The 18,131-nt window shown below is 37.0% G+C and overlaps 1 protein-coding gene across 1 annotated transcript in view; it reads right to left on the bottom strand.

Moving 5' to 3' along the window:
- Positions 1 to 361: 361 nt before the first annotated feature.
- Positions 362 to 18,131, bottom strand: part of LOC121408520 (sphingomyelin phosphodiesterase 4-like) — a 28,667-nt gene continuing 10,897 nt past the window's right edge. The window contains exons 8-17 of the mRNA XM_041600005.1: positions 14,565 to 14,853; positions 13,903 to 14,048; positions 12,225 to 12,315; positions 7,403 to 7,590; positions 5,439 to 5,602; positions 4,120 to 4,355; positions 2,888 to 3,109; positions 2,120 to 2,236; positions 1,720 to 1,848; positions 362 to 846 (exon numbers count right to left, since the gene is read on the bottom strand). Of these exons, the coding sequence (XP_041455939.1) occupies positions 484 to 846; positions 1,720 to 1,848; positions 2,120 to 2,236; positions 2,888 to 3,109; positions 4,120 to 4,355; positions 5,439 to 5,602; positions 7,403 to 7,590; positions 12,225 to 12,315; positions 13,903 to 14,048; positions 14,565 to 14,853 (1,945 nt within the window). The 3' untranslated portion in view covers positions 362 to 483. The remainder of the gene's footprint in view (positions 847 to 1,719; positions 1,849 to 2,119; positions 2,237 to 2,887; positions 3,110 to 4,119; positions 4,356 to 5,438; positions 5,603 to 7,402; positions 7,591 to 12,224; positions 12,316 to 13,902; positions 14,049 to 14,564; positions 14,854 to 18,131) is intronic.

The raw sequence follows: 18,131 nt of genomic DNA, 5'->3' as shown, positions 1-18,131 counted from the left end.
TTACACAAACAAGTTTTTATACATCAAATGTCTCTCATACATCTTACCAACACATATGATTTCTTTTTTCTTGAGATATAATGCACTTTTGAAAATTACTCTGGCATTATCTTATGCAGGGAACAATTTTCCTGGTATCACATCACAATTTGCTCAACATTTTTGAAAGACTGCTATGCATGAAGTCTTTTGTATAGCATAATTTTACATAGGACTGTACATTATTTAGTTGAGAGCTTTTCTCTTATTACCAAAAATGCTATCCAAATTTGTAAAGCAAAATTATTCCCTGATTATGGGGCTGGAGTGCTATTCATAATCGCATTAATATGAGATATATACAGAGAGGGGGATGGGGCAAAAAAAAGTTGCACTATTGTGACAGCAGAAGAGCTTAAGTTTTTCAGAGATGAAGATATAAATAAAGAGCAAATTCTATGGGTTGCATGAAAATATAAGAGTTCTCAATGTGCTTTGACAGCATCAATCACCATGTTGATGATGATAATGCTGAAGATAAACCTCTTCTCTCTCATCTCCTCGAAGATAAGTAAACAACGAGCCTAGGAAACCAACAAAGAGGGCTGCTGCCAGAAGGAATGCCACAAAGCCTGTTGGCATGATGTCACAGAAATAGACAAGGAGGAGGTACAGAATGGCAAGATATGTCAAGGTTCGATAATTGGCCAGGAATCGCAGACTCAGTCTTGGACGATACCACGATGGCACTCTTCCGGAAGGGTCAGTTGGATGGCAATGAGGGTTTCCCCTAGGGTTGAAGTACCAACGGGCCATGGCTCCAAGCAAGCCACCTTGGGAACAGATCTCCAGAAGCTTGTCACCAAACTGGAAAGAAAGAGGACAAAAAAAACAAAAGGAATGTATCTCTTGCATTTATCATTATGAGCAGTAAGTGCCCTGTATTGCAAATAAACTTCTTGTTCAATCACTTAGGATTGTACCTAAATGACATTCTTTTTACAGATTCATTATTCTCATCCTTCTCAACCCATCACCCACTGATCTTAATCCAACCCTCACTTCCAGCAATACAAAAGTTTATTGATGATTGTTATCGCACAAATTGGATCGAAACGTCAAAACCTTGGAAATGGGAATTCCTCTGCTCTCACTTTATGAGCACGTTTAAGCTAACTTGCAACCAAGTGGGCTGGCTTGATAAGAAAAATTGATCTAGCCAAAGGTGTTTTGTTCATACCTTCAACTGGTAAACAGTTTTAATTTTCCCTTTGCAACACTGTCTGTGCATGTATATAACTGCTACATGTCTATTATTATATTCTTAACATGCAGAAGATCCCCCAAAACACAAGCCGAGACCCATTTCGCTGACGTTTTCTCCCATGGGTCACTGCCATTGAACAGTGGACAGCATCCACAAGAAAAAAAAACAGAAAAGGGTTGTAATTTGCAGGTAGGACCAGAAAGCGAACAGTGTCATAAACGCCAAAAATGACAAAAGAGCCCTAAATCATGATGGCCTCACACTCGGATTGACTATGCAATTTGCAAATCTTGGACATCTGGACAATAATTCCTGTGTAGAGTGTACAAATCTGAGACATCTCAAGGGGACATCTGCATAAAATCTGTGTTAGTGTCCTCGGGACAAGCCTCATGGATGCTGTCCACTCTTCGAATGGCCATGACCACCTGGGGAGTTTTCTCAGGAATGTTAAGAACTCAATAGCTACTTACGGCATCATTGAACTGACAAGAGAGTGCATGCAACATCCGCACGAGGGCAGCATTCTCGTAGCTCCTGATTGGTTGAAGGTCAGGGTCCCCTTGGAAATTGACATCAGAACTTCTAAGTCTGTTAATAAGCTATAAAAGTGAAATACAAAAAGAGGTTTATATAACAAAACTAGATGGATTTTGAAGTGCATGCATACAAATTTCATAAGTCTGCCCATGGCAAATCAAGAATATACACACATGAATTCTAAAATTTTCATTTAATGAACTCTCTGTGATCTTTGACCTGGACACAAAATCTAATCAGATCTTGGACTACGACTCTTACAATATTAAGACTGATGAATGCAAAATATCTGATAAACCACCCACAGGCAGTCAACATTATATAAATTATTACCTGGAACCTTCCCAGTGGAGTGAGCTGTCCATCCATCATATCAGGTGGTAGGTGTTGATCACGACCGATCTGACCGACGTTCCATGCCATGGTGTCATCAGGATGAGGTAAAGGCACCTGTGAGATTGAAGAAAAGTAAGGTATAGATCAAGACCATTGCTGACAATGACTGCAGGGACATAGCAAGGGGCAATGGCCTTGGATACCACTTTCATGTTGGGGAAGAAGAGGCAAAAGGAAAAATAAAAGGAGGAACAATAAATATATTGAAAATGCAAACTGAAAAACAACTAAGGAAGCCAGTGGAGTAAATAAATCTGAATGTTCCCCAGGTGTTGTTTTTCCTCAGTGAAAGACTTGTATGTTCCCTGTAACTCATTTTTAATCCTTAATCATGGGGATGATTTTTTTAGACTTGATCACAATGATCATTTTGCACAATCAACTGTACAATCACGTACAAAGCTTCTTGGTAAATCAGTGCCAGGTATAGAAAGTTCCGAATAGAATTGATAAATAGGTGGCAAAGCTGTTGTAATTTTTGTTACAAGACAATGCCTCTTGTTGTTTTAAACATGCAATCAGAGATAAAGTAGCTATGTAGACACTGATTTTTTAAAGATTATCAAGAAGATGAAATTTGAACATAAATTTAAGAAATGAATGTTTCCAAACTCTTCTTGTGAGTTAAAAAGCAAACATGTAATATCAAATATCAAATCAATCTTGAGGGACCCCTAGAGAATTCCATTATGAAAAAGCTCTTACATCAAATATATCTGACAGGAATTCTCCTGAGCTCTGGAGGTACGCCTCGGCTTTGCGGGTGTCAACCGGACCAATGTCGTCAAAGAGGGCGCTATGATTAGCATGTCTAAGGCTGCTGGTGAAGAATGATTTGATAGTCTGAGTGATATCTCCTAGGCTAGGTCCTGCCATGGTCTTGACTGTAGTCTGGGCTTGAGCGATAAAACCAAGCAGTTGCTCAATCTGAAGGTGTTACCAAAAGAGAGATATGGTAAATCTTTAAGACAGATTGTAATGATGATGATGATAATAATAACAATAATAATGATTATATTAATAATTATAATAATAATAATGAAAATACTACTACTACTACTAATGATAATAATATAATATGGACCACTTATGTAGTTCAGATACTGTGCTTGATACATGGTATTTGTACATGGTTATCCATAGACTTTCAGTTACTTTTCATTCAACATTTGACTGGATCTCATGTGTTCTAGGGCAATGGAATGATAGAAGAGAGCATTCATATCTGTGACCTCCGACTGCAGCATAACATGCAGGTCTCCCTAGTCCAACTACCATCCAAGTTTGGTTGAAAAGCGACTTACGGTTGCGGAGTTGGGTGTCAGAAGAGAGTCTTGCATGTAAACTTTAACGTTGACCTGAAAATGACCTTTGACCCTACCATGTGACCTCCGACTGCAGCATAACATGCAGGTCCCCCAAGTCCATCTACCATCCAAGTTTTGTTGAAAAGCGACTTACGGTTGTGGAGTTATGTGTCATTAGGTTTGTGATGGACGGACGACATTTGGATCCCTAAGTCTCGCCTTCACCTCCGGTGGGCGAGACAAAAAGTAGATCCTATGCTGCATGATGATTGTGTAATTTATTGAACTGTAGTCAGGTTATATATGATCTCTCCTCTTTCTTTTCATGACCTCCATCATTTTCAAGCTCATAGCTTATGATGGCAGTCTCCTACATTTCTATTTACGATTTTCAGTTCATGTATACGTCATGCATACGTCAACAATTCCAAAAAAAGGAAAAAAAAATCCAAGTACAATTCTTATTTGAATTAGAAGATAATGCTACATGATGAAAAATGCTTGCTTATTGTTATCTTGAAAAAAAAAGATTACAGCTTTATACATTTACTGGTCATATGCGGATGTGCGAAGAATCGTATCATTACGATCCAGTTTGTCATCTTATAATGCAGTAATATGACGACTTACCATTGCCTTGCCGCTTGAATCAAAGAGCGGTCTGTACATGAACCCAGGTGCCTCTTTCTCTAGCAGATGGGTGTATAGTCTGGTCCCCATAGCCAGGAGGGTGGGTGGTAGGTGGGTAGATGATGGTATGGAGGAGGATAAAGACATGAAACTAGGGTTGGTACCTAGACCCCCTCCTCCTCCTGAGGTGTACGGTTGCGATGGGTGGCTTAGAAGGTCAATGAGATTCTCTTCAGCTGGGCGGATAAAGGAAGATTCAGAAGATTGGAGGAGGCATGCTATAGTGTAGCTCAGTCGATAGAGAAGTGGTCTTGAAAACCAGTGACCTGTGTTTGATTCTTACTCAGTACGCTAGTGCCCATCTGTAAGGCATTTATCCCGATTATCAGATGTATATTCCATTAAGACGTTCGTAAGCGACTTTAGGGACGACTTGAGTCTTGCTTGTGGTAAATGATTAGCCTAGTTCGCATTAGTTCTCAAGGGTCACCCGTCCTTCATGAATGTTTGTGCACACATTTACGAAACACCCACCTTGGTGGGTGTTTCTTAAAACTGTTCGTAAGATCAGAGTGACTTTGAGAATGACTAGTGATACCGTCTTGTGGTGAGTGGATAATTGAATTGGCGATGGTTTAGCGCGTTAGAAAGGATCACCAGTTGTTCTTAAAGTCGCTCTTTAAGAACATACGAACAGCTTTATGAAACGGCCCCCAGGTCCCACAGTCTCCAACACATTTAGAAAATTAATCTTGCATCTCTTTACCCCAACAAGTGTCTTGCACATCTTTAGCTCTAGACCTATGAGTGTGCCAAGTTTCATGAGCATAGGTCACATAATGAAGAAGTAGTTTAACCTGCATGTTTATACATTAATTGTTATAATATGCCCTTATCATGGCAACACAATTTCTGACACATAAAAACATATTTCTTGCACATATTTACCTCAAGACTAATGTGTGAGCTAAATTTTATGATAGTTGGTTGAAGACTGATGGAGTAGTTTGAACAGCAAGAATTTTACCTAATTTTTGCCATAATATTGTCGCCTTGCAACACAATTTCTCACACATACGAAAATAAGTCTCATACATCTTTCGACAAGATCAAAGTGAGTTCCGAATTTTGTGAGAATTGGTTGAAGCTGCCGAAGTTGTTTGATGCTAAAGATTTGCAACGGACCGCCCGCCCGACAGTACGCTTATTCATATACCCCTTCACACTTTGTATAATTACGACAAAATGTAATGCCTGTCAATTCTACATGCTCCATACATATAAATAAAGACATTTTTTTTATCCCTTGTAAGACGTACCATTCTTCATGACACTACTGAGGTGTGGCTGTCCAAAGACCTTTGCCATCCTGTAAACCATCAGGGCATTGTTGGGAATACTCAAGTCTTGATGGAAGATCCGAGGCAACAGTTCTTGAAAGAGCACGGTGTAGAATGGTAGATTCTCCTGAACAAACCTTGGCCTACAGTAAAGAAAAACAGGAAAACGTTGATTAAAATTTACAATAGGATTTATTTCAAGATTCTGGGATGTGTGCTAATGTAATTCATTGTAATACCACTCAAGCATTGTAATACCAGACAAGCAATACTGCTGCTAGAATTGTCAATAAAGTCCCTCGAAAACAGGATATATCCAAATCACTCAAGCAGCTGCACTGGTAGAGAAGTGTATCCTCTTCAAAATCGTCATCATAACATTCAAGAGCATCCAAGGAAGGTCCCCTAATACATCGCGAGCATGATCAACACCTACCAACCCTCCCGATCACATCGGTCATCCAACAAGAACCTTTCAGTTGTTCCCAAGGCCAACTCCCACACCCATGGCGACAGAGCCTTTTCAGTTGTGGCTCCTACACTCTGGAACTCACTTCCTCTTAGCTGAAGATCACATTCTTCTCTAAATTCCTTTAAAGTAGCACTTGAGACATATCTCTTCCGTAAATAGTATGATTTTTACAGTTAATATGTCCATAGTTAAGTTGGTAGTTTAGATATGTAAGGTAGTTATGTTGGATGTTTAGTTATGTAAGGAAATTAAGCTGATAGGTAAGTGAGTTTAGTTTATTGAGTTAAGTAGTTAGGTTTTGTGATGTAAAGCGCTTAGAGAAATTTTGATAGGCACTATATGAATATTGAATTATTATCATAGTGTGTTGCACAATGCTTAGAACCCTGGTACCTTTGTAATGCATTCCCATTCAACATGACGACTCTTTACCTTTCACTTTTTCTCTGTTGCTTTCTCGATCTCTCTCCCTCTCTTTGTCAAACATCAGCAGATACTTGACACATGAATCATTTGGTTTTAAGGATTGACTGAACAGGGCTGGCAAAATCCACAAAAATCGCCAAAAATGAATTTTCAGTTAAATATCTATCAGTTAAATATCTACCTAAATTATATCTCACTTCTTTTTGATGGTCCTAATCCTGTTCAACACCATAGAATGCTACTTTTGAGAAATAAGGCATTCCAGATGTCCAGTATTGAAGCACACTTAACCTAGTGTGTGAAGATGACAGCCTTTTGGGGTTTGTTTGGTATATCCATGTTTTTATGATGATAAGCTATTTCTGATGTCCTTTTGTTGCACCTCCCTCATAAAACGAGAGGATGGAGACCTTTAATGTACCAATGTCAGATCATGAAGCCTGGCATACCATTCTTGATTCATTCTCGGATGCGTCCGATTTGTAGTGTAGGAAACTACTGAACCAAAACCACATTTTATGTCCTCAAACATTAAATTTCACAGTGGGACTTTTGCCATGCCTGGTGGGTGTTTCATAAAGCTGTTCCTAAGTTAAGAGCGACAATAAGAATGGTGATCCATTCTTGTGGTAAAAGGTATACACCTAATTGTTCATTGGCTATGATTTGCCCCCCAGGGTGCCGTTTCATACAGCTGTTCGTAAGTTAAGAAGAACGACTGGTGAACCTTTCTTTCGTGCTGAATAATCACCAATGAACTTTGATGGTGAATATCATTTACCATAAGAAGGGATCACCAGTCGTTCTTAAAGTCACTCTTAACTTACGAACAGCTTTGAGAACGACTGGTGAACCTTTCTTACGTGCTGAATAATCACCAATGAACATTAATGGTGAATATCATTTACCATTACAAAGGATCACCAGTCATTCTTAAAGTCGCTCTTAACTTACAGTTTTATGACACGGCCCCCTGGTCACATAACACATGAATACTGAAGGTTGACCGAAACCTATCAAGATTCCTGAATACACTGCATCTTACCATCTTTCGTCGTCAGCAGGGAATGATCTTGTACTGATGGGTTCTCTCTGCTGGGCCATGCCCTGGCCTATGGATGAACCTAGGTGTGACCTCAGGGGCGAGTTGATGTCCCTCTGGAAGAAACCTGTCCTGTTTGTCTCTTCAACGTACCTCCATGGCTGGATGTAACTCAACCAAAGCTCCAAGATCTGGGGAATATATCATGCATTTTGGTAATCCAAGTCATCTAATCCAGGTTCCCAGCTTTTCAAGAAAATGAAATTCCCTGATTTTTCACTGATGAGGTTTAAAAATTCCCTGATAATTATTTAAACCCATTTCCAGTTTTGCATGTGTTGTAAGTTGTTACAGCGAATTACATCTATTTTCAGTATAAAAACAATAATGTTCAAGTAATTAGTACCACCATAACCATTCATTCAATGGATGTTGTTTTGATATGCAACAAAATATAACAGTCTAACTGACTACCATGCTTATGACTTTTGAGCTGATCAAAATTCCCTGATTTTTCCCTCATTTGAGGCATTTTCCCCTGATTTGAAGTATTCTTAAATCAGATTCCCTGATTTTTCCCTCACTGGAAAAAAGTAAAATAATTTTCCCCGATGGGCTGGAAACCCTGTAATTAAATGTATGCATTCCATGAACTTTCAATAGTTATTAGTTAAAATCACTGATATAATACTTAAAAATTAAGAAATGCTATACAGGAATAAAGCAAAAGTTGCAAGGGATCGATACCAATCTTGTATAATCCTGTATTGGCTAGTTGTGACTACATAGCATAATCCTGTTCATTTTGTAAAGAAAAGAACAATGCATATCCAATAAACATTTTGGGTTCTCTGACAATCAACAGAGTATCGAAGTGTGACATCAGTTGCCATGGTGTCATGGCGGGCTGGTTCTAAACAGAATCGCAGCTGATGATCGTCTGTACACATTTGTATTTACAAATGGCTTTGGCTCGTCTGAACATTAGGATGCAAGCGATCAAATTCCGATAGCAGCCATTTTCTCCCATGAGAAACATACGCATTTGTTTAGGACAAGGCCGCCATGACACTATGGCGACTGACGTTGTTGCTTCGGTACTCTATAGAGAAGATAATTTTGATCCAATTACAATTAAAATGCATACTGATGAAGCTCTGATTCTGATCCAACATCGAGGGATTCTTACGCACACCAAATACAGTCCGAATAACATCGTCTCAATCCATATTAAATCACTTGCAGAACAACTGCATTACGTTTTCAGGTAAATGCGTCAAGTATCAGATATACTGACAGGTTGTCTCTTTTTTTTTCTTATGAATCCTCCTACTGGACTGTTGCCAAGCAGCCGGACTGTATTCTGTGAGCAGGTAAGTTATGCCTCAATTCAGCAACATGAATGCAAGGTAATGTTTTTAATATGCAGAATATATATGGACAAAACTATTTGTACAAATCATTGAGTATTTGGGTAACCCAGCATACTCACCATTACTAATCTACAATTTCATACAATTTAGCTTTCCACATTGTTTTTGTATGAGCCTATGAAAGCTCTGAATACAAAAGCAAAATTTAAAAAGCACTGAGTTAGCTGTCTGGGCTATTCTAATATTTGGTTTTCCCTGACTCCCTGTAGGTTAAAGATCAAGTCCACCGCACAGAAATGTGATTTGAATAAATATAGAAAAATCAAACTGGCAAAATGCTGAAAATTTCATCAAAATCTGATGTAAAATAAGTTATGACATTTTAAAGCTTCGCTTATTTTTCAAAAAACAGTTAGATGCACAACTCATTGACATGCAAATGAGACAGTCAACGATGTCCATTATTCACTTATTCTTTTGGGGTTTTCTATTATTCGAATTATACGATATTTTACTTTTTACATTTTTGACAATAAGGGCCAACGTGACTGAATCATATAGTTTTGAAATAATGCTAATTTCACATGTTCAGGGAGAAATTAATGTTTGTTTCATTTGACAATGAGGCGAAAATTAGAATATTTTGTATAAAAAATAAAAGAAATTTCTCCCGGCTCATTGTGGGCAATATGTGATGCCAAGCTCATACACAGGTTGGGCAAAATTGTTTTTTTTTCTTAATCCAGCGTACAATAATAAAATACTAACTAATCTTACAATTGACAACCAAAAATTGAAGAAAATAAATAAATGAATAATCACTTGTAAAGCATAATGCCAAATAAGCAGAAATTAAAACATGGCCAAAAATAGTCCAAAGCTCTACATGCATGTTTCATCATACAGGGCAAGCTATTTATGATATCTGTATGCGATAGAAGTGAAGTAAATCAAATGGAAAACAAAACAAAAAAAATCATCCAGTTTTCCTGTCTAACCAATTGTATCATAATGCTTATGGCACAGAAAGATATCACCGACTTGAAGTCGGTGAAAAGTACAATCAAGCCTATTTAAGAAGCACAATAATTTGAAGCTACATGTATTCTCAAGCAATATACTTAGCTGGCAAGAGATAAAAATGCATAAACCTTACATTGCTGTGTTTTGTGGTACATAAGCTATTGACTGGTAAATGATTTGTCAATTTCACTTTAAGGTCCATGAAGGGTCGATAATCAAAGGCTTTCAATCATTAAGGGGGAAAAATGGTAAATAGCTAAAAGCTTTTGACTGGTAAATGATTTGTCAATCAAATTAAGAGTATAATTTGTTTTCCCCTCAGGCAATCTGAATTTGGTCTTTTATCAAGCTGTTTCAAAAGTTTATAAGCAAACAAACATAAATATGATATAATATTCTTTTATACGGTATATACATGCATTAGTGAACCTTTACAATTATACTACTCATCCCATCATTTGGTTATTTGTTAGTCTATTGGGGCATTGCAAGAAACTTACGATCAATTGCAAGTCTATTTTTGGTCCCTTAATCACATGTCTTGTAGTTAATTGCATATTAGTGATTGATTGCTAATCTGCTCCTTGAAACAAGAAGTTTGATCTGATTGGCTACAACTAACATTAATCTATCAGTTGTAGAATTGCAACAGAATATTTGAAATTGATCGCAATTTTCTTGCAACACCCTCTATGTGATCATCTAATCCACCATTCTTAACATCAGAAGTTGTACAAGATCGTTACGCACACCGCCATGCATATATTCTGGCATATCAGTAAGATCTATTTGTTTCAATCTCCCATATTCATGCCTCTGTTTGGGACATTTGTTGCTAGGACTGACCTGAAACAGACAAAAATCATGGATGCATGAACAATTTAGTGAATTCATTCTCATCTGTATTCCACAGATTAAGCTTTGGGTAAAGGTATGATACATACATGGCTGCATTGGACCACTAAACTGTGATGAGCAATTTCACTCTGGCAATGTACATGTAATAAAGCTTATCAGCATCTCAGAGTGAGGGGCGAAGTTGTGAAGAAGTATGGCCAGGGTACTCTTTTAATAAACATAAGAGAATTAAAAAATCCTGAGCACAAATGATATTTTGATATTATTTTGAACATTCAATAACATAAAAAAGAAATACATGTAGCAGGGGTATATAATTACCACTACCCTATGTATTTCCATGGCAATGCAGCTTCCAACACATGTATGGAAAATGGAGACCAGTGCTTGTGCCAAAGTTCATGAGCACCAATCAAAGTGTGTGGAAGTACATGTAGTTTGTTCAGCAATGAGCTTTCCTTGGTCGTTGGCAAAAATATGCCGTTACCATGGCAGCACAATTTCTGTCATGACACAAAAAATGTGTCCTTCACATCTTAACCTCAAGACCTACTGTATGTGTGTGCCAAATTTCATAATAGTTCATGAACTGAAGAAGTAGTTTGGCCTGCAGGATTTATACATATTTATTGCTGTAATATGTTGTGACCCTGTTTCAAACACATTGGGGAAAAAACGTTTTGCACATCTTTACATCAAAACCAATGTGCATGGTAAATTTCATGAGAATTGGTAAAAAAAATGAGGGAGTAGTTTGATCCACAAAATTTGTAACAGACCAACCGACTTACTGTACACGGATTCCTAAATATACCACCTTCAAACTTTGTTTAACGGGGTCTGAATATATAAAGAGTTAAATTTGGAAGATTTAAATACGTTTGGATTTTTCATCTATTTTTTAATTGATGCACCTGTTCTGACACAATCAAACTGAACAGATCACAACACTAAAATCTTGAAGGCCTGGTCCCACTGGCCGACGGACAAAAATGTATTCATAACAAATACAGCGGACAATCAAAATTTTTGGGTGGCTGCATCCATTTTCATTCGCTCCAGACATTTGGACAAAATGGGCAAACACTGAAATGACAGTGGACTGATACTAGATGGATATAGAGCGTATGAAACATGTATGCAGAGTACACAATGGATACATAACTTTTCCAACGGATGGCAAGATTCTTTTCTGCTTTACATCCTCTCTGCATCTGTAAGTGCAGTGGGACCAAGCCTTAAGATAATTAACAGTGACACTTTAGTGGTGAACTTGGTCAAATAAGGCAATGTTAATTGCATTATCCAAGTAAGGCACCTGTTATAACAGAAGTGTGAGTTTTATTTTTCTATATGAACCCAACTCAGCGTCCTTTCCTTGCATAGAAAAAAAATGGGAATGAAGAACAGCTGCTGAGAAAAATGCTGAGCGGGATTCCTACTATCAGGTCCAGTACACAATTCTGATAAGGTTCATAAGGGACCAATGTATCCATTGGAAAAAAAATGACATCATAAATAAGCATATGATTTTCTTTTAGCATGCAAATTTTTATTGAGAAACATGTTACCTGTCTGAATGATGAGTCAAGAGGCCAATTATCAAAGCCATGTCTTAGAAACACATAAAGCGGCTTCTGTACAAAGACTGTCATAATGTACCTGGAATTAAAAAAATAATGAAAAATTAAAAATAATTTGTAAAAACAAAAATTAAAACATGATCTGCCAGTCACTTGGATAAAGATGTATTATTCTGTGAACCTCAAAACTGTATTTGGTAATATTGACCCCCACACAACCTTCAAGTTGACCTTGTTATCCGAAATTCATTCATCCAAATCATGTAATCTGCTACAATGCAAGCAGGCTATATTAACTGGCATACATCAAAAATGTCCGATGCCTTTTCCTGTTAAGCTTTCATGTGAATGCCTTTTTTCACAGCAGACTGTGAGTAAGAGAATTCACAATAAACCAGCTCAGTCAATTATTCTCATTTAATAGACCAGTTCGTAGTGACTTCATGGACAATTTTGGTCAAATGACCTTTCATTTCCTTCATCATGATAGGCAGATTTCAAAGCAGGATATTACGTAAGCTTGCCTTACATAGCAGGATGAAAAAAATTGAATAGACCAGGTGACTAGAATAGCACACAAATGAACACTTACTGAAGGCATTTGTTGCATTCCTAATTTGAATGCATATCTTAGCATGTTGCACAATGTACTTTGCAAACTGTAATATACCAGTGTTCGTGGAAGCATTGTTGTTTTTTGTGGATGTAAATGAAAACGACAATTCAAAAGAATATATGAATAATCAAGACATCAAAGTTGGTGCTTATCTCATTAGATTTTAAAGCACCATGTCACTTAAGTACAAATGACCTCCTTCTGATCATGCGCAGAAAGGAACTATGAACTGGCTTATTCATCCATATAATTCACCATATTGGCAAAAGAAAATCAAGTGCAGAATTAAAATCAACTCCATTTCCTCTTTCATGAAAATTAATAGCAGGAAAGACAAGAAACAAGTAGATGTACTACCTGGAACAAAGACAATGCAATTACAGTGTACTACAGCTACTGTACGTGAGCGCCTGATGCACACATGCAGCCCCCACACAGGAAATGAAGCTGGCTTGAATTAAAATTTGACTCCTAAAATTTGCTGATAATATTATTGATGGTCTCAATCAATATTGATCACTTTTTATATTGATTATACCAAGCTGTAGAATGCAGGTTTTATAAAAAAAAAAAAAAGAGACATATGGAGACAATTTTTCTCAATGAAAAACAATTTTCTTTATTTTTTTTTCATTTTGGGGGGAAAATTTAAGTAATAAAGCAAAACTGTAATACCATAATTTGCTTGGAAGAATGTCTTAATTTTGGCAAAAATATAAATGGTTGGCAGCTTTGCAAATTAACAAATCCAATACACAGTCAAGTAATGTTTATATACCCTTTTTCTCAACTAAGGCTAACTGAACAGAGACGGGAAAATGCAATATTGGTAAGGGATGACACTCACATGACCCCCTTTCCCTTAGACCATGGTGGTCAGTTTGAATGCAATTAAAGGAGTATTTTAGATATTTAAGAACATTCCAAGACAGATTTGCTATTAAAAGAGCATCACAAAAGGATACTTAGAGAAAGTCATCTTAACAATACTACATAACTGTAGATCAGAGAAGATAATGGATAGTAAAAAAATAAATTTTTTTTTTTTACCTCTTCAGCTCCTCCATAGCCGACTCTCCTCCCTGCTGGTAAGCTGATTGGTGCATCATGGGACGAGCACTGTTTACAAAAAAGTGCAGCCTCTTCACCAGGATGCGTACCATTCGCACATGATCAGGGCTTGGGATGAAATTTTCCTGATATTAAAATATACAAGAGGAAGATTTTAAGTTTCTCCTTGAAATGAATACAGCATTGAATTCATACGAGTCAAAATGCTCCTCATGGTCTAGTGGTTTAAATGACTCTTGTCTTTCAATCAGAGGGACGTGGGTTCAATTACGAGCCATGATGTATTTTCCTTTAGCAAGAGATTTACCCGTATTGTGCTGCACTCAACACGGGTGAGGTGAATGGGTACCAGGTAGGAAGAAATTCCTTGAAAGCTTGAGCGTCCGATCAAGGTAGCCATTCCAAAGCCAGGATAACAATAATATAATCATGTTAAGCAGGGTCCACTGGGAGAACAGTTTTCAGAGCTGAAGTGACTTACATGACGTTATTATTATTTTTTATTCTTAAACAAGCCGACTGACAAGTGTAACATCTCATGCCACTCAGATGCATGGATATGCAGTAGCTTATGTCAATATCAACGCAAATCACCAAATGATTGTTTCATGAAATGCACAGCAGAACGGTCCTTAACTTACCCTGACTTGAGCCAGGAAGCTCTTATCCTCGGCCAACTGTAGGGAGTTCTGATTCAGCCAGAACTCGGTCAGAGCCTGGACCAGGACTTCGGAGCGCCAGGTCTCCACCTGCGGATCATCTTGGATGGGCTGCTGGAAGCTGATTCCCGCTGCCGCACCCATCCCTCTACCCAACCCTCCAGCGGGGCTCAGACCCTGATGATGCAAGCCTAGGGTGGTATCATGGTGCTGGGTGGGGCTGCGCTGATTGGGGTGCCCTCCATCTCCACCACCATATGGGCTGGAATGCCTGTTAAAGAGAGAGGGAGAGAGAATCTTTTTTGATTTCCCACAATGGAACATATTCAGATATTAAGTAAAACTCCAGTTTTACTAAACACACTTCAAGATAGTAAAAATTCTGTGATTTTCCTCAACTAAAAAAAAAAAACCTAAAAAGTACTGTATGGAATTTTCTAGGACTCACTAATGGCAGACCAGATACAAATACCTTTAGTATTAAAACAAGTGGAATGCCTCTGGCCGTCTCACCTGCATCACGCAGTTCAATATAGCAGCAGTGCTGACTTTGAAAACTACTCTAACTCGCACAAGATGTTCAGTGATACATGGTTACTCTTATGTCCACTTTTTATGAACTAGACCAATAAACTTACAGAGATATGATGGTTATTCAACAGATACACCCAATATGGCCAAAGTTCATTGACCTTTGACCTTGGTCATGTGACCTGAAATGCGCACAGGATGTTCAGTGATACTTGATTACTCTAATGTCCAAGTTTAACGAACTAGACCAATAAACTTTCAAAGTTATGATGGTAATTCAACAGATTTCCCCAATTCGGCCAAAGTTCATTGACCCTAAATGACCTTTGACCTTGGTCATGTGACGTGAAACTCATGCAGGATGTTCAGTGATACTTGATTAACCTTGTGTCCAAGTTTCATGAACTAGGTCCATATATTTTCTAAGTTATGATGACATTTCAAAAACTTAACCTCAGGTTAAGATTTCGATGTTGAATCCTCCAACATGGTCTAAGTTCATTGACCCTAAATGACCTTTGACCTTGGTCATGTGACATGAAACTCTAATAGGATGTTCAGTAATACTTGATTAACCTTATGGCCAAGTTTTATTAACTAGGTCCATATACTTTCTAAGTTATGACGTCATTTCAAAAACTTAACCTCAGGTTAAGATTTGATGTTGACGCCGCCGCCGCCGTCGCCGTCGGAAAAGCGGCGCCTATAGTCTCACTTTGCTTCGCAGGTGAGACAATTATTAAGTACATTTGTTTACATCCTACCACTTACTCCTTATGGCTTAGCCGATTACCAGCATTATTTTGTCTATTCTAAGATGGAAGGAAGGTTCAGCAATGATAAGGCTCTTGCAGGATTCTTTTGGGAAAGACTTGGCACTGTCTTTTTGCTCAAAAGACATTTGTTTATACAGGACCCAAACTGTGGAACTCGCTACCGAACGAAATTAAAAAATCTCTCAGAGTTCTCTCATTTAAATGTAAATTGAAAAAGTTCTTACTTCAAAGATATTAAACTACTCACACATGCGCAAGCTTACATGACAACACTGTCATCTCAAATGCTGTTACTACTGTCAATAGATACTCTGTAAGCTGACCTCTTATTTCTTGTCTTATCTTACTAGCCCTTTATGTGATTATATGTAATTGTATTGTTGTGTTTTTGTCTTCATGTTATGTCATGTCTGTTCTACTTGTCCCTCTCTCATGTATATCTCATCTGTCTGTCTGCCTGTCTGTCTTTCTCTCTCTTCCTCCTTCTGTTCTTAGTATCAGGTGCACTATTATTATTCTATTATTATATTATTATTATTCTATTATCATTATTATTCTATTGCTATATACGTAGTAATATATATATTGTTTCCCTTTTCCTTTTTTTTTCAAACTGTACCTATAGCAAGAATGTCCGTTCTTATTGATTTATTTCCTGTTTAAGGATAACTTATGATTATTACATACTGTTATTTTAGGGAACTTGCCTTGTAACGAGCTTTGCTTTTTTTTGCATGTTCCCCCCATATCCAAATCTGTTCATTATTATTATATGCTTTATCGTTCAGTAACATCAATTGTGTAATTTGTATGTATGAGTTATATTATATACTTTGTGATATCATGGATATGGAAATAAAAATGAAATGAAAAATGAAATGAAAATTATTGGTAATATGCCTTACACGTATAACCCACTCGATGATTTCATTTTGCATTGAGACTTGACAGGATGTTTTTGCCCACCATTTCAATATAGAAGACTTCCATACATGTCCAGCCAACATTAAATCTCTAAGCCGATTTATTATCTGTTTGGTAATATCAAAACTACACTACAAGATCCTCTACAAGAAAGCAAAATGATCATCCCATCCTTGCAACCTATTGAAATACAGAAAAGGAAACTCTGGAATGCATCAAAGAAACATCCTACATATTCATAAAAATAGTTTTCAGAAGAAAGTATTTTAAGTTAATGAGAGTGATAATTCATTTTCAAAAGAAATTTTAAAAAAAATTCATAAATATTTTGCATTTTTAGTAGAACGTCAACTCTATTGAAACGATAGACATTGAAATCATCAAAGAAATGCAAACTCATATGACATACATGTACACAGGACTTTGTAACACAAACATTTGCAATCAATCTCTTAAGGGCAAAGAGCATTATAAGATCTCTGATGCAAGTGTACTTTGTTCAGCGCACTCAGCAGGAACCTACCATAATTGTAATCTGCAATCAATTGCGAGGCTTTTGTAATACAGTCCCCTAATTAAAGATAACATTACAATCACAAGGTGATATTCATAGAAATGAGACAGGGGGGGGGCTGATCTGGGCTGTTATAAATGAGGGGGCACCAAAGACAGGCACAGGATGGAGTTCAATTTCATCTCAATTTTGTGACAGCAAGACCCCCCTCTAAAAAGTAATAATAATAATAATAATAATAATAAAAAGAAAGAAATAAAAAAGAAAATTGGTAGAAACATAAGAGGTGATCTGTCAACAGACAGATCCCTAATAATAATAATAACAAATGAATGAATGAATAAATAGATTTATACAAATAAATGAACAAATAAATTAATGAATGAATATGAATAATAAATTAATTAAAAAAATATAATAATCATTCCCAAAATGCAATAAATATAAAATTGTCTCCAAAATAAAAAGAAAAATGCTGACAAAAATAATAAATTGAAAAAAGGAGGAACAATGGCATATTTCTGGGGAGGGGGATGTGCACCCTGGATTGGCTCGTAGTGGTAAAATAAAGACAAAATGGTATTTATTCAAATGTATCATAAAACTAATCATCACTATATTTTAGCATTTCATTCTCTAAGAATATGAGCATCAGCTGTGCAAAGAGAAGAAAATTGGATGTTGTGAATAAGAAATAAAACATCAACAAAACTGAAAGCATGAACAGAAAAAGAACAAATATATCATAAAAACAACAAGCTTAGCCCCCAAAAGTAAACATACACAAGCAGAAATGAAAAATAA

The sequence above is a fragment of the Lytechinus variegatus genome, chromosome 2 (assembly GCF_018143015.1).
Source record: "Lytechinus variegatus isolate NC3 chromosome 2, Lvar_3.0, whole genome shotgun sequence".
In the NCBI taxonomy this organism is placed as follows: Eukaryota; Metazoa; Echinodermata; class Echinoidea; order Temnopleuroida; family Toxopneustidae; genus Lytechinus; species Lytechinus variegatus.
This window is presented reverse-complemented; position numbering and strand designations above follow the sequence as displayed.